An 18,107-nucleotide genomic window follows, 5' to 3' on the forward strand; every position below is an offset into this window, starting at 1 on the left:
AAAAGTAAAGTAGTAAAACTAAAATAAACTAAATCTCAACAGTGCAGTTCCTGAACTGGTTATGTTCTGTGACACATGCATATTGTATATTGTTACACATAGAAAGATCATTTGACACTTAAAATTGTTCTATAAATAACTTCAAAGACCAGAATATCACTAGATCTAGGGTAGGTACACAATATAGTATATTCACAAAATCTGAAAATGTGTTGTCTCTATTAATCAATAAGCATAACCTGTGTCAAATATTTGAGGGTAGTCTTTCAATCTAAAACATGCAATGGTTGCAATCACTTTGAACACCCTAGCAACAGGCTAGCAACTATTCAGAACACCTTAACAACAGCCTAGGAACTTCTAAGCAACCACACAAACACATTAGAAACTGGTTAGCAGTCCCCTAGCAACCACCCAATAACATATGAACCGCCTAGTAACCACTTAGCAATGCCTTAGCAACCACTTTAGAGCAGCAACCTCCTAGCAAAGCCCTAGCAACCACTTAGAACACCTTAGCAGCCTAACTGCCAAACAACTACTCAGAATACCTTAGCAACCACTTAGCAGCCACTGGAAATGGAAAAATGCAAATGTAAAAAGGCTTCACTAGCAGCCAGGTGTTGTACGATGAGTTTGGCTGAAACTCATGTGGAAAATGAGCGATGGAGGTGCTGCTGCTTCAATGAACATATATTTGATTAAATGTAACGTCTTACACGTCTTACAACACTAAAACATATAGTTGACCCACAACACTAAAACATATAGTTGACCCACAACACTAAAACATATAGTTGACCCACAACACTAAAACATATAGTTGACCCACAACACTTACTTAGTTGACTAATTTTAACCACTAATAGTTCTAAACATAAATAACTAATATTGGCATTATATTCATTCATTTTCTGTTATACCATAATTTCATGTACAGCTGCTTTGAAACAACACCTGTTGTGAAAAGCGCTATACAAATAAATTTGACTTGATTTGACACTATAATAATCACATTATAGTACGGTTTAGTAATCACGCAAGACTATATTGCCATTTTTAAAGCAAATAATTGTGCGGCCTTCATGGATACCAATGTCTCAGGCATCAAAGCCTGCAGGTTTACAGAGTTTTACATGGTTTCCCCCTCACCATGTAAGTGAATTTAATACAGGGAGCACCACGAGCAAAAGAGAGAAACACGCCTTTTGCTGATTATTACGTACAATAATGCTATGGGGAAAAATATAATCCTATTGTCAAATTTAATGTCTGATTTGATTTCATCAGTAAATTTAAGAAGGGTCTACATTAGGGCCAATAAGTATTATAAAATATTTTTGAAAATAATATTTTAGATGTAATCAGTGACAACACTATTTAAAAAAAATACAATATACATTTTTAATGTATTTTAATCAGTGGCAGTGTGAAAGCATATGTATTTAACAAAATTCTGTATTTTCAGCTAAGCAGATAATTTTTCCATTTGGTGTCACCATTGCCCAGTTCTGGGCTGATTTTTAGTCCCAGTACATTTCTGATGGATCATTTAACATCTTAATGAACAGTACTTTTAGTTACGTTTTATAAGTAAAGGAAAGAAACTGTTTTGCGAATGTAAAAAAAAAAAAAAAAAAAAAAATCAAAACTTTTCTTAATTGAGACTTTGTTTAACGTATTGTGAAATGAACAGAATCTCGAATTCGGTATCGTGAACTGAACTGAATTGTGAGATAAGTGATTTGTTACACCCCCTGTTAACTACTGTACATTAGGCCAATAGGCTATAAACTTCGGACTTTAAAACCCTTTTCAAACTGTTTAAAACTTTCTCACAAGGCACAGTTGTTTTGACATAAATACTGAGATCATCATTACAGTATTCCAACTGATTATTTACTGAAAAAGACACCAGTTTTTAATGACCACATGGGCAATAAGATGCTTCTGTCCTAATGTTGACTGGTTGCTAACATCATTCATCACTTGAGAGCTGCTGTTTTTCAAGTGTGTGTGTGAACATCTGTCAGTGACATCTCTAGCAGACAAACATCCTGTCAGAGAGGCACCAGCTGCCATTAGTAAAAGATGCCTGTCATCAAACACTCCATCAGCAACCAGAAAGACAAGGAGCTCCAGTGAACACACCTCTAACAGGTTCAGTCTGTAGTCCTAAAACCCGGACAACAATTAGCATTTTCGAGTCATGGGGTTGTCTTTGGGAATTTGCAATGTGTTTTTAGAACAGTGATGTCGATTTGAGTAAAATAAGGTCTGTTGTTGACATTATTTGAAGAGACATGCTTTGTTCTACAACATAAATTAGTCATGCCTCAAACGTGAATTTTGAAACTGTTGAGTGCTTTATATAAACATTGCTAGGTTGCTAAATAAGGACTACAGCAACCACAATGATGTGATTTTACGTGCCTAATAAATCAGAAACCCATTTTAGACCTTATGCAGCAACTTGTTAGCAACTCACGTTAAAAAAAGATTCAAAAATCTTGTTTGAGGTATGACTGTGTGTACTTTATGTTGTATAACAAAACATGATCTTCAAGTAGGAGTTAAACTGGGGTGGAACGGTCCGGAATGGCGTTCCAACAAATCTTCCGATTTCAAAAAGAAAAACAAAATAGTCGCGTCGGAGACTGTTCCACTGTAATTCGCCTAGAGCTGCACTTTTTTAAGCACACAAGCGCTCCACTGTCCACTTCAAACAGTTCAACCAGTTGAAAGAACTGTGTAGTACCCAACAGCAGTATATGCATTCACAAAAGCGCTGAGTTCATGTGGTCTCTCATGTGACGTAATCTCGTTGGCATGTTACGGATGTAATCTCAGGTTTCCTATCTGTCACTCACTCGACGTTGTGTCGATGTAGTGACACTAGGGGTCACTCTTGGGATGCGAGAGGCTGACAAGGCACGGTTCCTTGACGCCCCCATCTCCCAGGTTGGCCTATTCGGCGACACCGTCGAGGACTTTGCCCAGCAGTTCTCGGCGGTGAGGCAGCAGACGGAGGCCATACAACACATCCTGCCTGATGCGGCTCAAGACCCCTTGGCCCGTCCCCGGCGTGGAGCCCAGCGCAGGAAGCAGACGCCTCCCGTCTCACAGCCAGCCGCCAAGAACCCAAGGAAGGCTTCGAAGCGCCCCTGAGACGGGCGACCCTGGGGCAAGGAGACCCGCTTCTCTGGAACTGGTGAGCAGACCACTCCATCCCCCGGTGGAGGGCCGGCAGGAGAATCTTTTGTTTCATTTTCATTTAATGAAATGTCCAAGAGGCTGCGGTACCCAAAAATTCAACAAAAGAGCGGTTTTCTTGTTCCCTGGGTCACATCTCCGGTGCGCATGGCCGTTGTCACAACCACCGTCCACTGTCCCATCTTTGCAGGTATGGCACTCCAGCAGCGGTCCCCTCGCCCCTGTGCGCCCAGCTGTGGCACAAACATGCCCACATGGGATTGGGTCCGGTGGACTACGAGGACGAGACGACTCCTCCCCCCTCTTCGGCCAATCTTATGGTGGGCGGCAGGAGCCAGGTAAGTGCTTTGATGTCCCTGGACTCAGCACGGCCACGGGGCTCAAATCCCCTCGACATGGCACCTTGAGCTCCGCCCCACCATGAGGCCCCACCCGCCGGTACGTCCGACGTGATCATTCCCTTGGTCCCCCTCGCCCGGAGTTTGGCTCGCGCTTTCCAACCCGACGCGATGGCTGACCAGGACCGTCCGACTCAGCTACGTGATTCAGTTCCCCAGGTGCCCGCCCAGGTTCAGTGGCGTCCGCTTCACCTAGGTGAAGGGCGAGAACGCCGCTACCTTGCGTGCGGATATCGCTACCCTTCTGTGCATGGGCACGATAGAGCCTGTCCCTCCAGCCAAGATGAAGAAAGGGTTCTACAGCCCTTACCTCATCGTACCGAAGAAAGGCGGTGGGTTGCGACCAATCCTGGACCTGCGAGTACTGAACCGGGCTTTGCACAGACTCCCGTTCAAGATGCTGATGCAAAAATGCATTCTAGCGAGTGTCCAGCATCAAGATTGGTTTGCGGCGGTAGACCTGAAGGACATGTACTTCCACGTCTTGGTCTTACCTCGACACAGACCCTACCTGCGGTTTACCTTAATAGGCCAGGCGTACCAGTACAAGGTACTCACCTTCGGCCTGTCCTTGTCCCCTCGTGTCTTCACGAAGGTCGCAGAGGCAGCCCTTGCACCCACTAAGGGAAGTGGGCATCCGCATCCTCAACTGGCTAATCCTAGCTCACTCTCGACTGTTGCTGTGTGCACACAGGGACCTCGTGCTCCAGCACCTCAGCCGACTGGGGCTTCGGGTCAACTGAGAAAAGAGCATGCTCTCCCCGGTTCAGAGAACGAGCACACACAGTCGGTGCTGAACTGTCTGAAGGTGTTCAGATGGAGAACAGCGGTTCCACTGAAACTTTTTCAGAGGCTCCTGGGGCATATGGCATCCTCAGCGGCGACCACACCTCTCGGGTTGATGCATATGAGACCGCTTCAGCACTGGCTTCAGACATGAGTCTCGAGATGGGCATGGCGCCACAGGACGCATCGCGTGACCATCACGCCGATCTGTCGCCGCCTCTTCAGCCCTTGGACCGACCTTGCATTTCTATGGGCAGGGGTTCCCCAAGAGCAGGTCTCCAGGCGCGTCATGGTTACAACAGACACCTCCAAGATGGGCTGGGGTGCTGTATGCAATGGGCACACAGCTGCCGGCTCCTGGAATGGCCCGCGGCTGCGTTGGCACATCAACTGCCTTGTTGGCAGTACTGCTCACCCTGCGGGGGTTTCGGCCGTTGATCCAGGGCAAGCATGTGTTGGTCCGGAGAGACAACACAAAGACGGTAGCGTACATCAACCGCCAAGGCAGCCTATGCTCCCATTGCATGTCTCAACTCACCTGTCGTCTTCTCCTCTGGAGTCAGCAGCGCCTCAAGTCGCTACGAGCCACTCACATCCCGGGCGACCTCAACACCGCAGCGGACACGCTGTCACGTCAAGTTACCCTCAGGGGAGAGTGGAGACTCCACCCTCAGGAAGTCCAGCTGATTTGGAGTCGATTCGGTCGAGCACAGGTAGACCTGTTTGCTTCCCGGGAATCCTCCCACTGCCTGCTTTGGTATGCCCTGACCCAGGTTGAATCCCTCAAGACCGCACCTCGTCCCCTCATGGGACCTCTCTGTAGTCCTTCGGGGTCTACAGGGAGCTCCCTTTGAGCCCTTGGAGTCAGCTGAGCTTAAGGCACTCTCTTTGAAGACTGCCCTCCTGACTGCGCTCACTTCCACCAAAAGGGTAGGGGACCTGCAGGCATTCTCTGTCAGCGAATTGTGCCTGGAGTTTGTTCTGGGTTACTCTCACGTGATCCTGAGACCCCAACCCCGACCCCATGATCTATGTGCCCAAGGTTCCCAAGACTCCTTTTAGGGATAATGTGGTGAACCTGCAAGTGCTGCCCCAGGAGGCAGACCCAGCCTTGGCGTTGCTGTGTCCAGTGCGAGCTTTACATATCTATTTGGATCGCACGCAGAGCCTTAGAAGCTCCGAGCAGTTCTTTGTTTGCTTTGGTGGACAGCGGAAAGGAAGCACTGTCTCCAAACAGAGGATCCCCCGCTGGGTCATTGACGCCATCACGATGGCATATCAGGCTCAGGACGTGCCACCCCCTGCGGGGTTATGAGCCCACTCCACCAGGAGTGTGGAAGCCTCCAGGGCCCTGGCCAGTGGTGCCTCTTTAACAGACATATGCAAAGCAGCGGGCTGGGCAACACCCAACACATTTGCAAGGTTTTACAATCTCCGGGGTTGAGCCAGTTTCATCCTGTGTATTGGTAGGCACGAGCAGGTAAGTTCCGGGACAGCTGGCCGGGTGTACCACTTGCGCATAGCGCCTTTCCCCTACCTTGAGGTGAAGACGTGCGCTCTTGACTCCCAGTCATGTTCACAGACTGTGATCCCTGGATGACTTTCCTCCTTAGCCCTCTAGCAGTTGAGTTTGCTTTGAAACTCACTGACCGGACCATGTGACGTATTCCACTCAAAATACCCCCTCTCTTTTTGGGCGGGGTGTGGTCTCCGTGGTATCTTCCCCTTGGGAGGGACACCCCCCGACACAGACACTTATGGCTCCCAGTCAGTTAACAAATTCCACTCTTTTTGGGGAGAGAAGAGAGGGAAAAGAGGCCTTGGCTGGGCTAGCCTGTCCCTATAGTTGGGCAGTCAACTTGTTCCTGATGGACCGTTCAACACTCATAAGAGCGTTGGGGGAGGTTTTGTGACGGCCTGGTGCGCTGGCTACGAGGCACACAGCAGTCTGCCCGTCACACACCAGCAGTTCACGTAACACACTTCAGGTAGTTGTGGCGTTTTGTATAGGGACCCCTAGTGTCACTACATCGACACAACGTCGAGTGAGTGACAGATAGGGAACGTCCTGGTTACTTTCGTAACCTCTGTTCCCTGATGGAGGGAACGAGACATTGTGTCCCTCTTGCCACAATGCTGAACTACCTGCTGAAATGGCTGGGATTTGGTCTTAGCTCCTCAGCACAAAACTTGAATGAGTGGTTGCATACCAGCTCCTTTTATACCTGTATGTCCGGGGGAGTGGCATGCAAAAGAGGTGTTTGGGGCTCCCAAGAGTGACCCCTAGTGTCACTACATCGGCACAACGTCTCGTTCCCTCCATCAGGGAACGGAGGTTACGAAAGTAACCAGGACGTTTTTCTCTCAGTTGAGCCATCCAGGATAAGCACACAAACACATTATTGTAGTAAACAAACAGATACAAAAACAGATCTAAACCAAATCCAACTAAGCTTCTGTACAGCGTTCCTCCTTTTCAGTTATAAACAGTGCTGCTCTTCCAGATGTGTCGCGCGTGTGTCAGTTTTCATGTGAACATGCCAACATGATTACGTCACACGTGCATACTGCAGTTGACCGGAAGTGATGTGAACATGCCAACATGATTACGTCACACGTGCATACTGCAGCTGACCGGAAGTGATGATTTATAATTAATAAGTACTTAAATATTGATCTTTTCCACACCAAAAGTGATCGTATCGCTTTAGAAGACATTAATTTAACTGCTCGAGTCGTATGGATGACGTTTATGCTGACTATCTGTGATTTTTGGAGCTTCAAAGGTCTGATCACCATCCACCTGCATTTTAAAGATCTACTGAGCTCTATTTTTCTTCCGAGATATTTTTCTTCAATTGTGTTTTGCTGAAGAAAGAAAGTCATACACACCTGGGATGGCATGAGGTATGATGAGAAAATATTCATTTTTGGGTGAACTAACCCTTTAACTTTGAAAGTATTATCAAATAATGAGTCCAAATAAAGATGTTGAAGACAAGGAGTAAATGAGTCTAGTTCATTCATCACATTGAAAATGGAAGGTCATGGCAAGCTTATTCTACTGTGGGATACAGTATTCTATGCAGTGGGCTTAATTTACTGCACATAGAGCAACTCACCCCTTACATTTGTGACAATAGACGTTCCATATGGGATGTCTTCATTTCTGCCAAAATACAGGACGTCCCGGCTAATACGGGACAGTTGGCAACCCAATACTGTGCACGGTATATACTGTATACAACAGTACAGAACTCTTTTTTCCCACATCTTTATTGTGAGCAACAAATGAAAACGTTGGTCTGGCAAACAAAGACCACTGTAAACCTCTAAATGAAAATGTCATCGTCACTGCATGCAAATCCCTCTCAACAGCTCATCAGCCAACAACTCCTACAGGGTATCATCATGGTGCACAGCTGCGGCTTTGAAAGACCCGCACCTGAATCAAACAGTGAAATGCCTAGGATGAAAAATGATAATGCTTGAGGGTTGCCAAATCTCACAAATTCATGCCACGGTGAGGCACTGTGAACAGATTATTCTCTGTTTACTCACTCATAAGTGAAGTGTTCCATAATCATTTTTCTAGTTTAAATATAGTGACATGAAATTTATCTTAAGAATGAGAAAGTCCAAGCAAATATTTGCCCTTGAGGTCATTCATTTTGTTTCTATCTTATTGTACATACACATTAAGAAGGAGGTATGACAAGGATTTTGGGAGTTGAGAATGAAAAACTATTTGAAGTAATTCTGTAGCAAAAATGATGTTTTGTACTAGGAAGTTGAAATGTTTGTGGTCACTGATGGATCTAAACTCTCATTATTACATGGCTCTTTGGAAAACTTGATTCAGATTGGTCAATCACATGGTCAATCTACATATGGTAAAATATTTTGTATAATGACCACTAAACTGATACACTAAGTTTTGCATGCTACAATTATGATTTTGATATACTATTACACTACTGATACACTATAGTTGTCCAGGAAACCAATTTCCCTTGTTATGTCTCTCATATCAACATTATCTCTTTTATATTTCCTTGCAAATTAGCTGTGTAATTAATGGGATAATCTCAGCTGGAAACATCTTAAACCAGCCAATGCTGGTTTGCTAGTCTTAGCTGGTCTCCCAATCTGGTCAGTCTGGTCTGGTTTGCTGGTTTAGAGAAGTTTGGGGCACTTGTTAGCTGGTCAAGCTGGGAGACCAGTGTTCGAACTGAGTTAAGGGAAGAGTTAAGGGACCCCCCATAAGGCCAAAATAATGTAACTTGGGGGGGTCCCCTGGTGTTTCATCAAAACTAGAATACTAGAAACATGTTTGCAGTGACACAACGTGACATTGTCTTTTATCTACCGCAGTTTTCATAAATAATCCAAACCAAATTTTTTACATCAGAGAATCCTAAACACGCTTGAGTGCGCCACGTGCTGTTTTCTGAAGGAAATTACAGATGGTGACTGTGTGACACTGGCACAGTGAATCCTCATTTCCACCTCACAACAACTGTAAGATATAATTCTTTTTTGACATTAGTTTTGACACACCTAAATTACTCAAATTAAATCATCTTTTATCTTAAAACTAAACCGTCGCTAGAGTTAATATGCACATAGTTTTGCCAGTATTCATCTAACACTACTGTATATGTTAGCTCACAATCAAACAGTGGTAGTTATTGCATGAATGATATGTGGAGAAATATCTTGGTTTATTTATTATGCTGCGCCTGTGACAAGTGATCTTCCCATACTATGTTTAAATCTGCAAGCCATGCCGATAAACAATAGCGAAAACAACTTAATAAGGCATATAATAATGTAGACAAGCTACTTCTTTTTATAAATCTACAGGCCTTTTCACACCAAACGCGACACGATAATGAGAGGCGAATCGCCGGCGAATGGCCCTTACACAACATAAAAAGTGACGCAAATGAGCGCCGTAAGCACATTCACGCCTTTACAATAGGTGGCGCTAATCGACAATCAATTTTACCCCGGTACGGTAGGTGACTCAGCGCACCTTCGAGCTGGTCTGCCCTCCGTTTATGAGAGATGAGTATAAGAAGTATATTACAAGCAAAACTGATTTCTCTACAACCTGCAGAAGTGATGAAGAGCTTGTTAAGTTGCTCAACGAGAAAGAAAACATTCGAGACACTTCACAAACTATTTCAGTTCACCTGCTGGACGAGTTGACCAGCAGTATTATCATGTGTACACAGTCTGAGGAGTGATTAGAAAGAATTGAGTGTAAAATTAAATAATATTAATGGTTAAATTATACATGTAATCAATTGGAACAATGCTGATTACATGCCACTGCCAGGCATTCTCTATATACTTGTGTCAAGTACATTTGTTTAAAATCAGTGCGTAATTCACACATATAATGACTGTTGTATCAGATGTTGTCAATTTGAACTACTGATTGTATCATATTGCATGTGTATCTAAATTTGCTCAAAACATGTTACTAATTAAACGTGACGGTGTTGTGTCGAACTCTGTTTCCCCGTCAGGATCTGTTCCCCCCAGCAGATCTGTATGGGGGGAGCAGTATCTGATGGTTACATTCTCTGCTGTCAGAATGTGTTCCCCCATGCACAAACCTAAGCCTAACCCTTCCCTACCGTACCCTGCCTACCCTAACCCTAACCTACACTCAAGGCCATAGCAAGTTAAAAATAAATTAAAACACTGTGGGAGACCAGCTGACTAACTTGGCCAGGCTGGGAGACCAGCTACAGCAGTTTAAACTAGCTAAGACCAGCATACAAGCTTAGGTAAAAAAAATATACAGGTGCATCTCAATAAATTAGAATGTCGTGGAAAAGTTCATTTATTTCAGTAATTCAACTCAAATTGTGAAACTCGTGTATTAAATAAATTCAGTGCACGCAGACTGAAGTAGTTCAAGTCTTTGGTTCTTTTAATTGTGATGATTTTGGCTCACATTTAACAAAAACCCACCAATTCACTATCTCAAAAAATTAGAATATGGTGACATGCCAATCAGCTAATCAACTCAAAACACCTGCAAAGGTTTCCTGAGCCTTCAAAATGGTCTCTCAGTTTGGTTCACTAGGCTACACAATCATGGGGAAGACTGCTGATCTGACAGTTGTCCAGAAGACAATCATTGACACAATTCACAAGGAGGGTAAGCCACAAACATTCATTGCCAAAGAAGCTGGCTGTTCACAGAGTGCTGTATCCAAGCATGTTAACAGAAAGTTGAGTGGAAGGAAAAAGTGTGGAAGAAAAAGATGCACAACCAACCGAGAGAACCGCAGCCTTATGATTGTCAAGTAAAATCGATTCAAGAATTTGGGTGAACTTCACAAGGAATGGACTGAGGCTGGGGTCAAGGCATCAAGAGCCACCACACACAGACATGTCAAGGAATTTGGCTACAGTTGTCGTATTCCTCTTGTTAAGCCACTCCTGAACCAAAGACAACGTCAGAGGCTTCTTACCTGGGCTAAGGAGAAGAAGAACTGGATTGTTGCCCAGTGTTCCAAAGTCCTCTTTTCAGATGAGAGCAAGTTTTGTATTTCATTTGGAAACCAAGGTCCTAGAGTCTGGAGGAAGGGTGGAGAAGCTCATAGCCCAAGTTGCTTGAAGTCCAGTGTTAAGTTTCCACAGTCTGTGATGATTTGGGGTGCAATGTCATCTGCTGGTGTTGGTCCATTGTGTTTTTTGAAAACCAAAGTCACTGCACCCGTTTACCAAGAAATTTTGGAGCACTTCATGCTTCCTTCTGCTGACCAGCATTTTAAAGATGCTGATTTCATTTTCCATCAGGATTTGGCACCTGCCCACACTGCCAAAAGCACCAAAAGTTGGTTAAATGACCATGGTGTTGGTGTGCTTGACTGGCCAGCAAACTCACCAGACCTGAACCCCATAGAGAATCTATGGGGTATTGTCAAGAGGAAAATGAGAAACAAGAGACCAAAAAATGCAGATGAGCTGAAGGCCACTGTCAAAGAAACCTGGGCTTCCATACCACCTCAGCAGTGCCACAAACTGATCACCTCCATGCCACGCCAAATTGAGGCAGTAATTAAAGCAAAATGAGCCCCTACCAAGTATTGAGTACATATACAGTAAATTAACATACTTTCCGGAAGGCCAACAATTCACTAAAAATGTTTTTTTTATTGGTCTTATGTTGTATTCTAATTTTTTGAGATAGTGAATTGGTGGGTTTTTGTTAAATGTGAGCCAAAATCATCACAATTAAAAGAACCAAAGACTTAAACTACATCAGTCTGTGTGCATTGAATTTATTTAATACACGAGTTTCACAATTTGAGTTGAATTACTGAAATAAATGAACTTTTCCACGACATTCTAATTTATTGAGATGCACCTGTATATATATATTTAAAGCAGGACTGTACAGACAGCCAGTCAGTATCTCAAAATAAAACACTTTGCCTTGTTCTTTGATCATCCTGTCAGACTGGCTGACTGAATTATCCCTTATTTCCCTTACTTAACAGTCAATCAAAGTACCAAATGTAATTTTAAGAATGTTAAAAACAGAAAGAGAGAAACTATCTGCGGGTATCCCGCCAACAGATATCAAATGAAAACATCGCCTTTAACCATTATTTGCAGACAGTTGAGGCTGGCTCAGCAGCACATCTTCCATCATTTAATTAAATGTGTGACTAAGAGCAATCAGATCTATTGATCTGCTCCTGCTCTCAGTCAAAAAACTAAAAGCACAGCACTTAATAAACTCTCTCTGAGGTACAAAATTTCTTTGCAGGTCTGGAACCATTGCTGTCTGGTTTGCAGGCCTCTAATAGCATTCTAATCATCTCTGGAGCTCTGTCTGTTTGAAGGGTAGCAGGTTCCCAAGCTGCCCTGCCTCCATCTCAGTCCTGTCCCAACCTGCAACCTGGCGGGTCCTTCAGGGAAGGATGAAGAATTCTCAGCATTCCACAGGGTCAGAGGACTGGAATAACTAATCAAAGAGCAGAACACAACACCGCTGCCTCCTTCACAGGAAGAGAGCTGAAAGAACCACTGGGCACCCTCAATGAGGTGTTTAAAGGGGTTGTAAGAGGGGTATTTATTTGTTTTGTGCATTGAGGGGCTACAATCCTGGGTTTTATGGTTTTTTAATTTAAATTTAGTTTCTGTTTTAAATGCATCTTAGTTTATCTTTCATTAGTTTTCACTCTATTATTGTTAATTGTATTTTTTGCCACATTTCTTTGTGTCAGTATATTACATTTTATTGTAGTTTTAGTGTATTAAAGCTGCCAAAGTTCATGCATTGCACTGACTGATATCATTTTAATATGATAAACAACATTACATTTCTCATGACCATTAAGCGGTATTACTATCTTGTGGCATTTTTTTGTTTAATGAAAGTGGGTTGTTCAGGTTTTAAATTTTAGAATATACTTAAAGAAACACTAGTTTCTTCTTAGAACTTGATAAGTTCATTCTAGCATGCTGAAGAGGCTCATATCATCCTTTTTTTTTATCATTACTATTTAGGGCTCTATTTTTAACACAAATCTATTTATTAGATTTGTGTTAAACTATCTATAGGTCATGGTTTATTTTTCAATTATTATTATTATTATATTTAAATTCACAACTGTATTTATGGTCTAATTTATAAGTCTAAAGGTATTTTTCCACCTGTTGTTATAGAGTGATTTGTAAGTCATTGCAAAATGTGCCAGTGGAAGAAGTTGGAGAGAGTAAAATGTATGATTTTTTGACCGCTTTGTTATTTTGATTATATTTTTGTTTCGTTTGAAGTGTAATTTCAAATTAGAAGTATTTTTGGTTTGTTTTTGTAATGTTTCAATAAATTAATTTAATTTATCAAAATCGACCGGTAGAAGTCAAGTGCGTGCCGATACAATCACTGTTAATACTACACTGTAAATAAAATTATGTAAAATTTACAGTAAATTACCGGCAGCTGTGATTGCCAGAGATTTACCTTGAAAAATACGGTAACCACGTTTCAGGCTTTTTTTTTTTTTTTAATTAAACACCATCAGGGTAACACATGTGAAATTAAAATAATGCAATATACATAAACTAAACTACATCAAATATAACACAGAACACCCCAATGTACATAACTGATATAAAAAATAAGAAGAAACATAACTATTCCCATAAAATATAATGAAATGTAATGGGTCATGCAGAGAATTGTGGGAACACCCGATTATTGCTTTTTTGCCACAATTGTAACAATAATTTCCCGTATAAGTACATGTACTCTCTTGTTAAACATAATATAAATTTTTACTGTTAATTATACAGGAAAATCATAATTTTTTACATCTAAAAAATTTACATTTTACAGCATTTTTACCGTATATTTCAAGGTAACTACCCGTTAACCAATCAAAGTTTTTTTTTTTTTTTACTGTAGCATTTTTATAGTCTTTTACCATTAAAATTACGGATGTTTTTTTTTTACAGTGTAGCCATGATTTGTGTGTCAGTAGATGAAAATTATTAATAATAATAAATCCTCTGTATTTTAACGGAGACTGCATCCAAATTCTGAGGACAATCACATTTTCCAAGCGTATAAAAGGAGCACGTCACTGTCATAGAAATATGCCTGACAATCATCACACGCATTTTAATGCACAAAAGAACGTAATTTTCAGTTCTTCTAATTAATTGCATACAGTCCATTTACACTACTAACTTCTTATGAATGTGCTGTCTTGATTTATATCACTGGAGCTTGAGGGAATGAACTATATAATTATAACCAGAGAAAACATCAGAATTAAATTGCACTTAATCCAGCCCACTTGCACTTTGCGTGTGCAATTTCACCAAACCTGCTTGCGCCTAGACTTTGCGCATGCTTGCACAAAAATACCAAAATTTCATGGCCATGCCCACTGACTTTGCAATTATGACTTGTGGCATAGCGCTGCACTTAATGCTAGCACTCTTAAAACAGGGCCCTAAATGATTTGTCCTGATGAACGTACATGTAAACACGCTCATTGATGAGTAATGTGTATGGTCATGAGCAGTGTTGGGTGTATTCTGATTACAAAGTAATTAGTTACTGTGATCGTATTACTTTTACGTAAAAAAAAAAAAAAAAAAAGTAGTGTAATTCATTACAATTTAAATTCTTGGAATCAGATTTCAGTTACTGATTTCAATAAAGTTAATCACTTTTAAGTACATTACATGGGATACACATTTTTTAAAATAATATTTTTATGTAGAATACATTTAAAAAAAATTCAATACTTGAAAGTTATAGTTTGTTTTCATAGTAGAACATCAAAAATTTTATCTCAGATAAGACTATCAAAGAAAAAATGATTCCTCATTATATGACCCCTTTAAATGACCTCCTCTGTTTTCTGGTCCGATTCATCTTTACAGAGGATTGTTGCAAAGTTGTAAGCACAGATCTTCACACAGCAGTGGGACACAATGTGTTATTTCCCTGAGAAAAACCCAGAAAGACACACATCCTAGTTGTCCTTGCCTCTTGCTTGCTTATATTTCTCAAGCTTACACTAAAAGCAGTGTTTAGGTATGTTGGTAAATGGGTTGTACAGTAGGCCCTACTCCTGCATTATTTAAAATTCTCACACTCATCAGGTACTGAAATAACTACAAATAACAAAACACAGATATTTGGATTTTGCTATAAAGTTCAGACAAACACAGAAAAAAGACAATACAACAGAATATATATCCCTCTCTTTAAACTTAAAAAGCTCCAGTGTGAGCCAGCACATTCCATCTCCCATATGCTGAGAGAAGAGTGAGGTCTGGGCAGTGTCCTGCATAGACAAACACGGCCTACAGTAAAAAGAGATTTGATTAAATCTCAAGATTTCATGAGGTACAGCAGTACGGAGGTTTTCATTGGGGTCCATTTCTGGCGATTGGGCTGGCCATGAAAGGTCTCGGCGCGGTGGTCCTCCATCCACACATTGATTGACCTGACTGTGTGGCATGGAGCATTGTCCTGCTGGAAAAACCAATCCTCAGAGTTGGGGAACATTGTCAGAGCAGAAGGAAGCAAGTTTTCTTCCAGGACAACCTTGTATGTGGCTTGATTCATGTGTCCTTCACAAAGACAAATCTGCCCGATTCCAGCCTTGCTGAAGCACCCCCAGATCATCACCGATCCTCCACCAAATTTCACAGTGGGTGCGAGACACTGTGGCTTGTAGGCCTCTCCAGGTCTCCGTCTAACCATTAGATGACCAGGTGGAGGATCGGTGATGATCTGGGAGTGCTTCAGCAAGGCTGGAATCTCTTTTTTTTTTTTTTTTTTAATGAAACAGCCCACATGCTATAAATCTATGTCCTGAGACTTACTTTTCTTTCGTTGTTACAGTAACACTAATACCAAGCTTAACAGTCTAATACAGGTTCATCTGGACCCACCTAAAATAGTTCTTAAACCAGTCACTTATCAGCCTGCTTTCTACAGTTAATTTGAACACAGTCCTATTGTTTTTACTGTTCCTGGTGTTGGTTGGTGCATTATCACCCGTCCTATTTCACAGAACAGTTATTTTAAAAAAGAACTGTGATGGCATACTGTGATGTTTCAGATGTAATCGTGGGATTTTGAGATGTAGGCTCCCATGGTTCTGAATAATTAGTAGGCCTATGTATTGGCATGGTACTCCAAGGTACTTCAAAGAACACTATGGTGCATGTCCAAAAACTGTACAGTATGATATACCATGTGAAACATGGCAGCACTAAGCATCTTAGTACTTTTTTTGTTTGTGTTAGCACAAGGGAAATCAGTATCATTTTAACGGAGGCCAGAAGGATTGATTTGTCCTAAAGCAGGACAAATCAATAGCCTATGGTTTGATTGAAATATAGTCTATATTGTCAATGAGTAAATAGGGGTGTCTGTGCAGTTTGTGAATGAAAAAACAAACAAACAAACAAAAAACAGGATAAACGTTGAGCAAACGCTACCTAATAACAACAGATTGCGCTGCGCCGTAGGGAGTCGTTCGATTCATTTTAGCCTTTCGGTTCGTTCGGACGGTTGGTTTAAAAGAACCGGTTCAAAAACTGATTCACTGAATCATCACTCAAAGGTGTTCCTCAGAGGTTCCCGCTGGATATTTTATTAAACATTTTTGTAGTAGCCTAGGTCTACAAATGTTACATATCACTCTGTTTTTAGCCTTGACATCGAATTATGTGTTTATTGCTTCAACATCAACGTTAACAAATTATGTTCATTTTTGCGACTGCAGGCTATCATTAATTCTAAATATTGTTTACAATATTGTTCCCAACCTGGCAGTTTTGTCCCTATATAAAGAACTCCTTAGGTCTTTTTTTTCCCCTTCTTCTTCTTCTTCTTTCTACAAACGCTTTGCGAATCGGTTCGATCGAGTCATTAGAAAGAATCGGCTTACAAGAAGGATTTGTTCACCAATCGAACATCACTACAGCGCTGCAGGTGCGAAAGAGAGTTTTGTTTAAGTCGTTTAAGTGCTTTGGATGTTCATACTTTCTGCATCCAAAGATCTCGCATAGGCAATATGAAAAGGTTTGTGATCTTTGAATATTAGTTTGTCATTTGTAGCTATTCCTTAGTCTGTCAGATATCAGCACAGAAAGACAGAAAAAGCTAAACAAAATAACTTCATACCATAAAGCGATTTAAAACATCCGCAGAGGGAACTTACAAGTTCTGCTTGGTCTTTTCGGTCTGTTTGTGCAATGCAACAGAAAATCCAAAGAAACTGCCCTTGGTTTTTCCTTCTTTGATGACCGGGAACTGCACGTCAATGTTAAATCCACTGCTCGATCGAATTGCGCAAATTACAAATGCGCACAAGTGCAGTGTCTTTCCAGCCATATTTCAATAATCCTCGTTCTCTTCCACTTGCACAACCAAAGCCAATAAGAATTGATGTCTCAATCACAATCCATAGAAAGCGTCTCCTTTCACTGTCTTGCATTGAGCTCCAAGGTGTTTCTTGGTGTTCGATGTTCCCCGCCTCCACACACCCTTGCAGCGAATACCAACCTGCTGCTGTCCCCTCCACACTTTTACTGGCCCTACTGCTACAGACAGAGTAGCCTACTAGATATGTGCCACAGGTCTGATAAGGAGAGAGACAGAGCTCTTAAAATGCAATTGAAGCCAATGTCAGTTTCTCTCTCCCTTCCTTCCTTCCTTTCTGCTCTCTCTCTCTCTCTCTCTCTCTCTCTCTCTCTACACACACACACACATACACACACACACACACACACACACACACACACACGCTTACACTTGTTGCTAGACTGCACATAAAGTATAGCAAAAAAAACAACAACATTTTTTCTGTAATAAATAAAACTAAGCATAATTTAGGGGGGGGGATTTTTTCCCAATTTGGAATGCCCAATTCCCAATGTGCTTTTAAGTCCTCATGGTCACGTAGTGATTCGCCTCAGTCTGGGTGGCGGAGGACGAATCCCAGTTGCCTCCGTGTCTGAGATTGTCAACCTGCACATCTTATCAGGTGGCTTGTTGAGCACATTGCCACGGAGACATAACAGGTGTGGAGGCTTCACGCCATCCACTGTGGCAACCACACTCAACTCGCCACGCACCCCACCGAGAACTAACCACATTATAGCAATCAGGAAGAGGTTACCCCATGTGACTCTACCCTCCCA

The 18,107-nt window shown here is 41.9% G+C and overlaps 1 protein-coding gene across 3 annotated transcripts in view; it reads right to left on the bottom strand.

The window, feature by feature from the left end:
- itga3b (integrin, alpha 3b) overlaps positions 1–17,423 on the bottom strand; it is a 78,460-nt gene extending 61,037 nt beyond the window's left edge. For all 3 annotated transcript variants that reach the window (XR_007894850.1, XM_051673719.1, XM_051673720.1), the window contains exon 1: positions 17,126–17,423. Coding sequence is in view for 2 of the 3 variants with exons in the window: in XM_051673719.1 (XP_051529679.1) it covers positions 17,126–17,298 (173 nt within the window). In the remaining variant the exon portion in view is untranslated. The remainder of the gene's footprint in view (positions 1–17,125) is intronic.
- Between the last annotated feature and the right edge of the window lie 684 nt (positions 17,424–18,107).

This window comes from Myxocyprinus asiaticus, chromosome 36, assembly GCF_019703515.2.
Source record: "Myxocyprinus asiaticus isolate MX2 ecotype Aquarium Trade chromosome 36, UBuf_Myxa_2, whole genome shotgun sequence".
NCBI lineage: Eukaryota > Metazoa > Chordata > Actinopteri > Cypriniformes > Catostomidae > Myxocyprinus > Myxocyprinus asiaticus.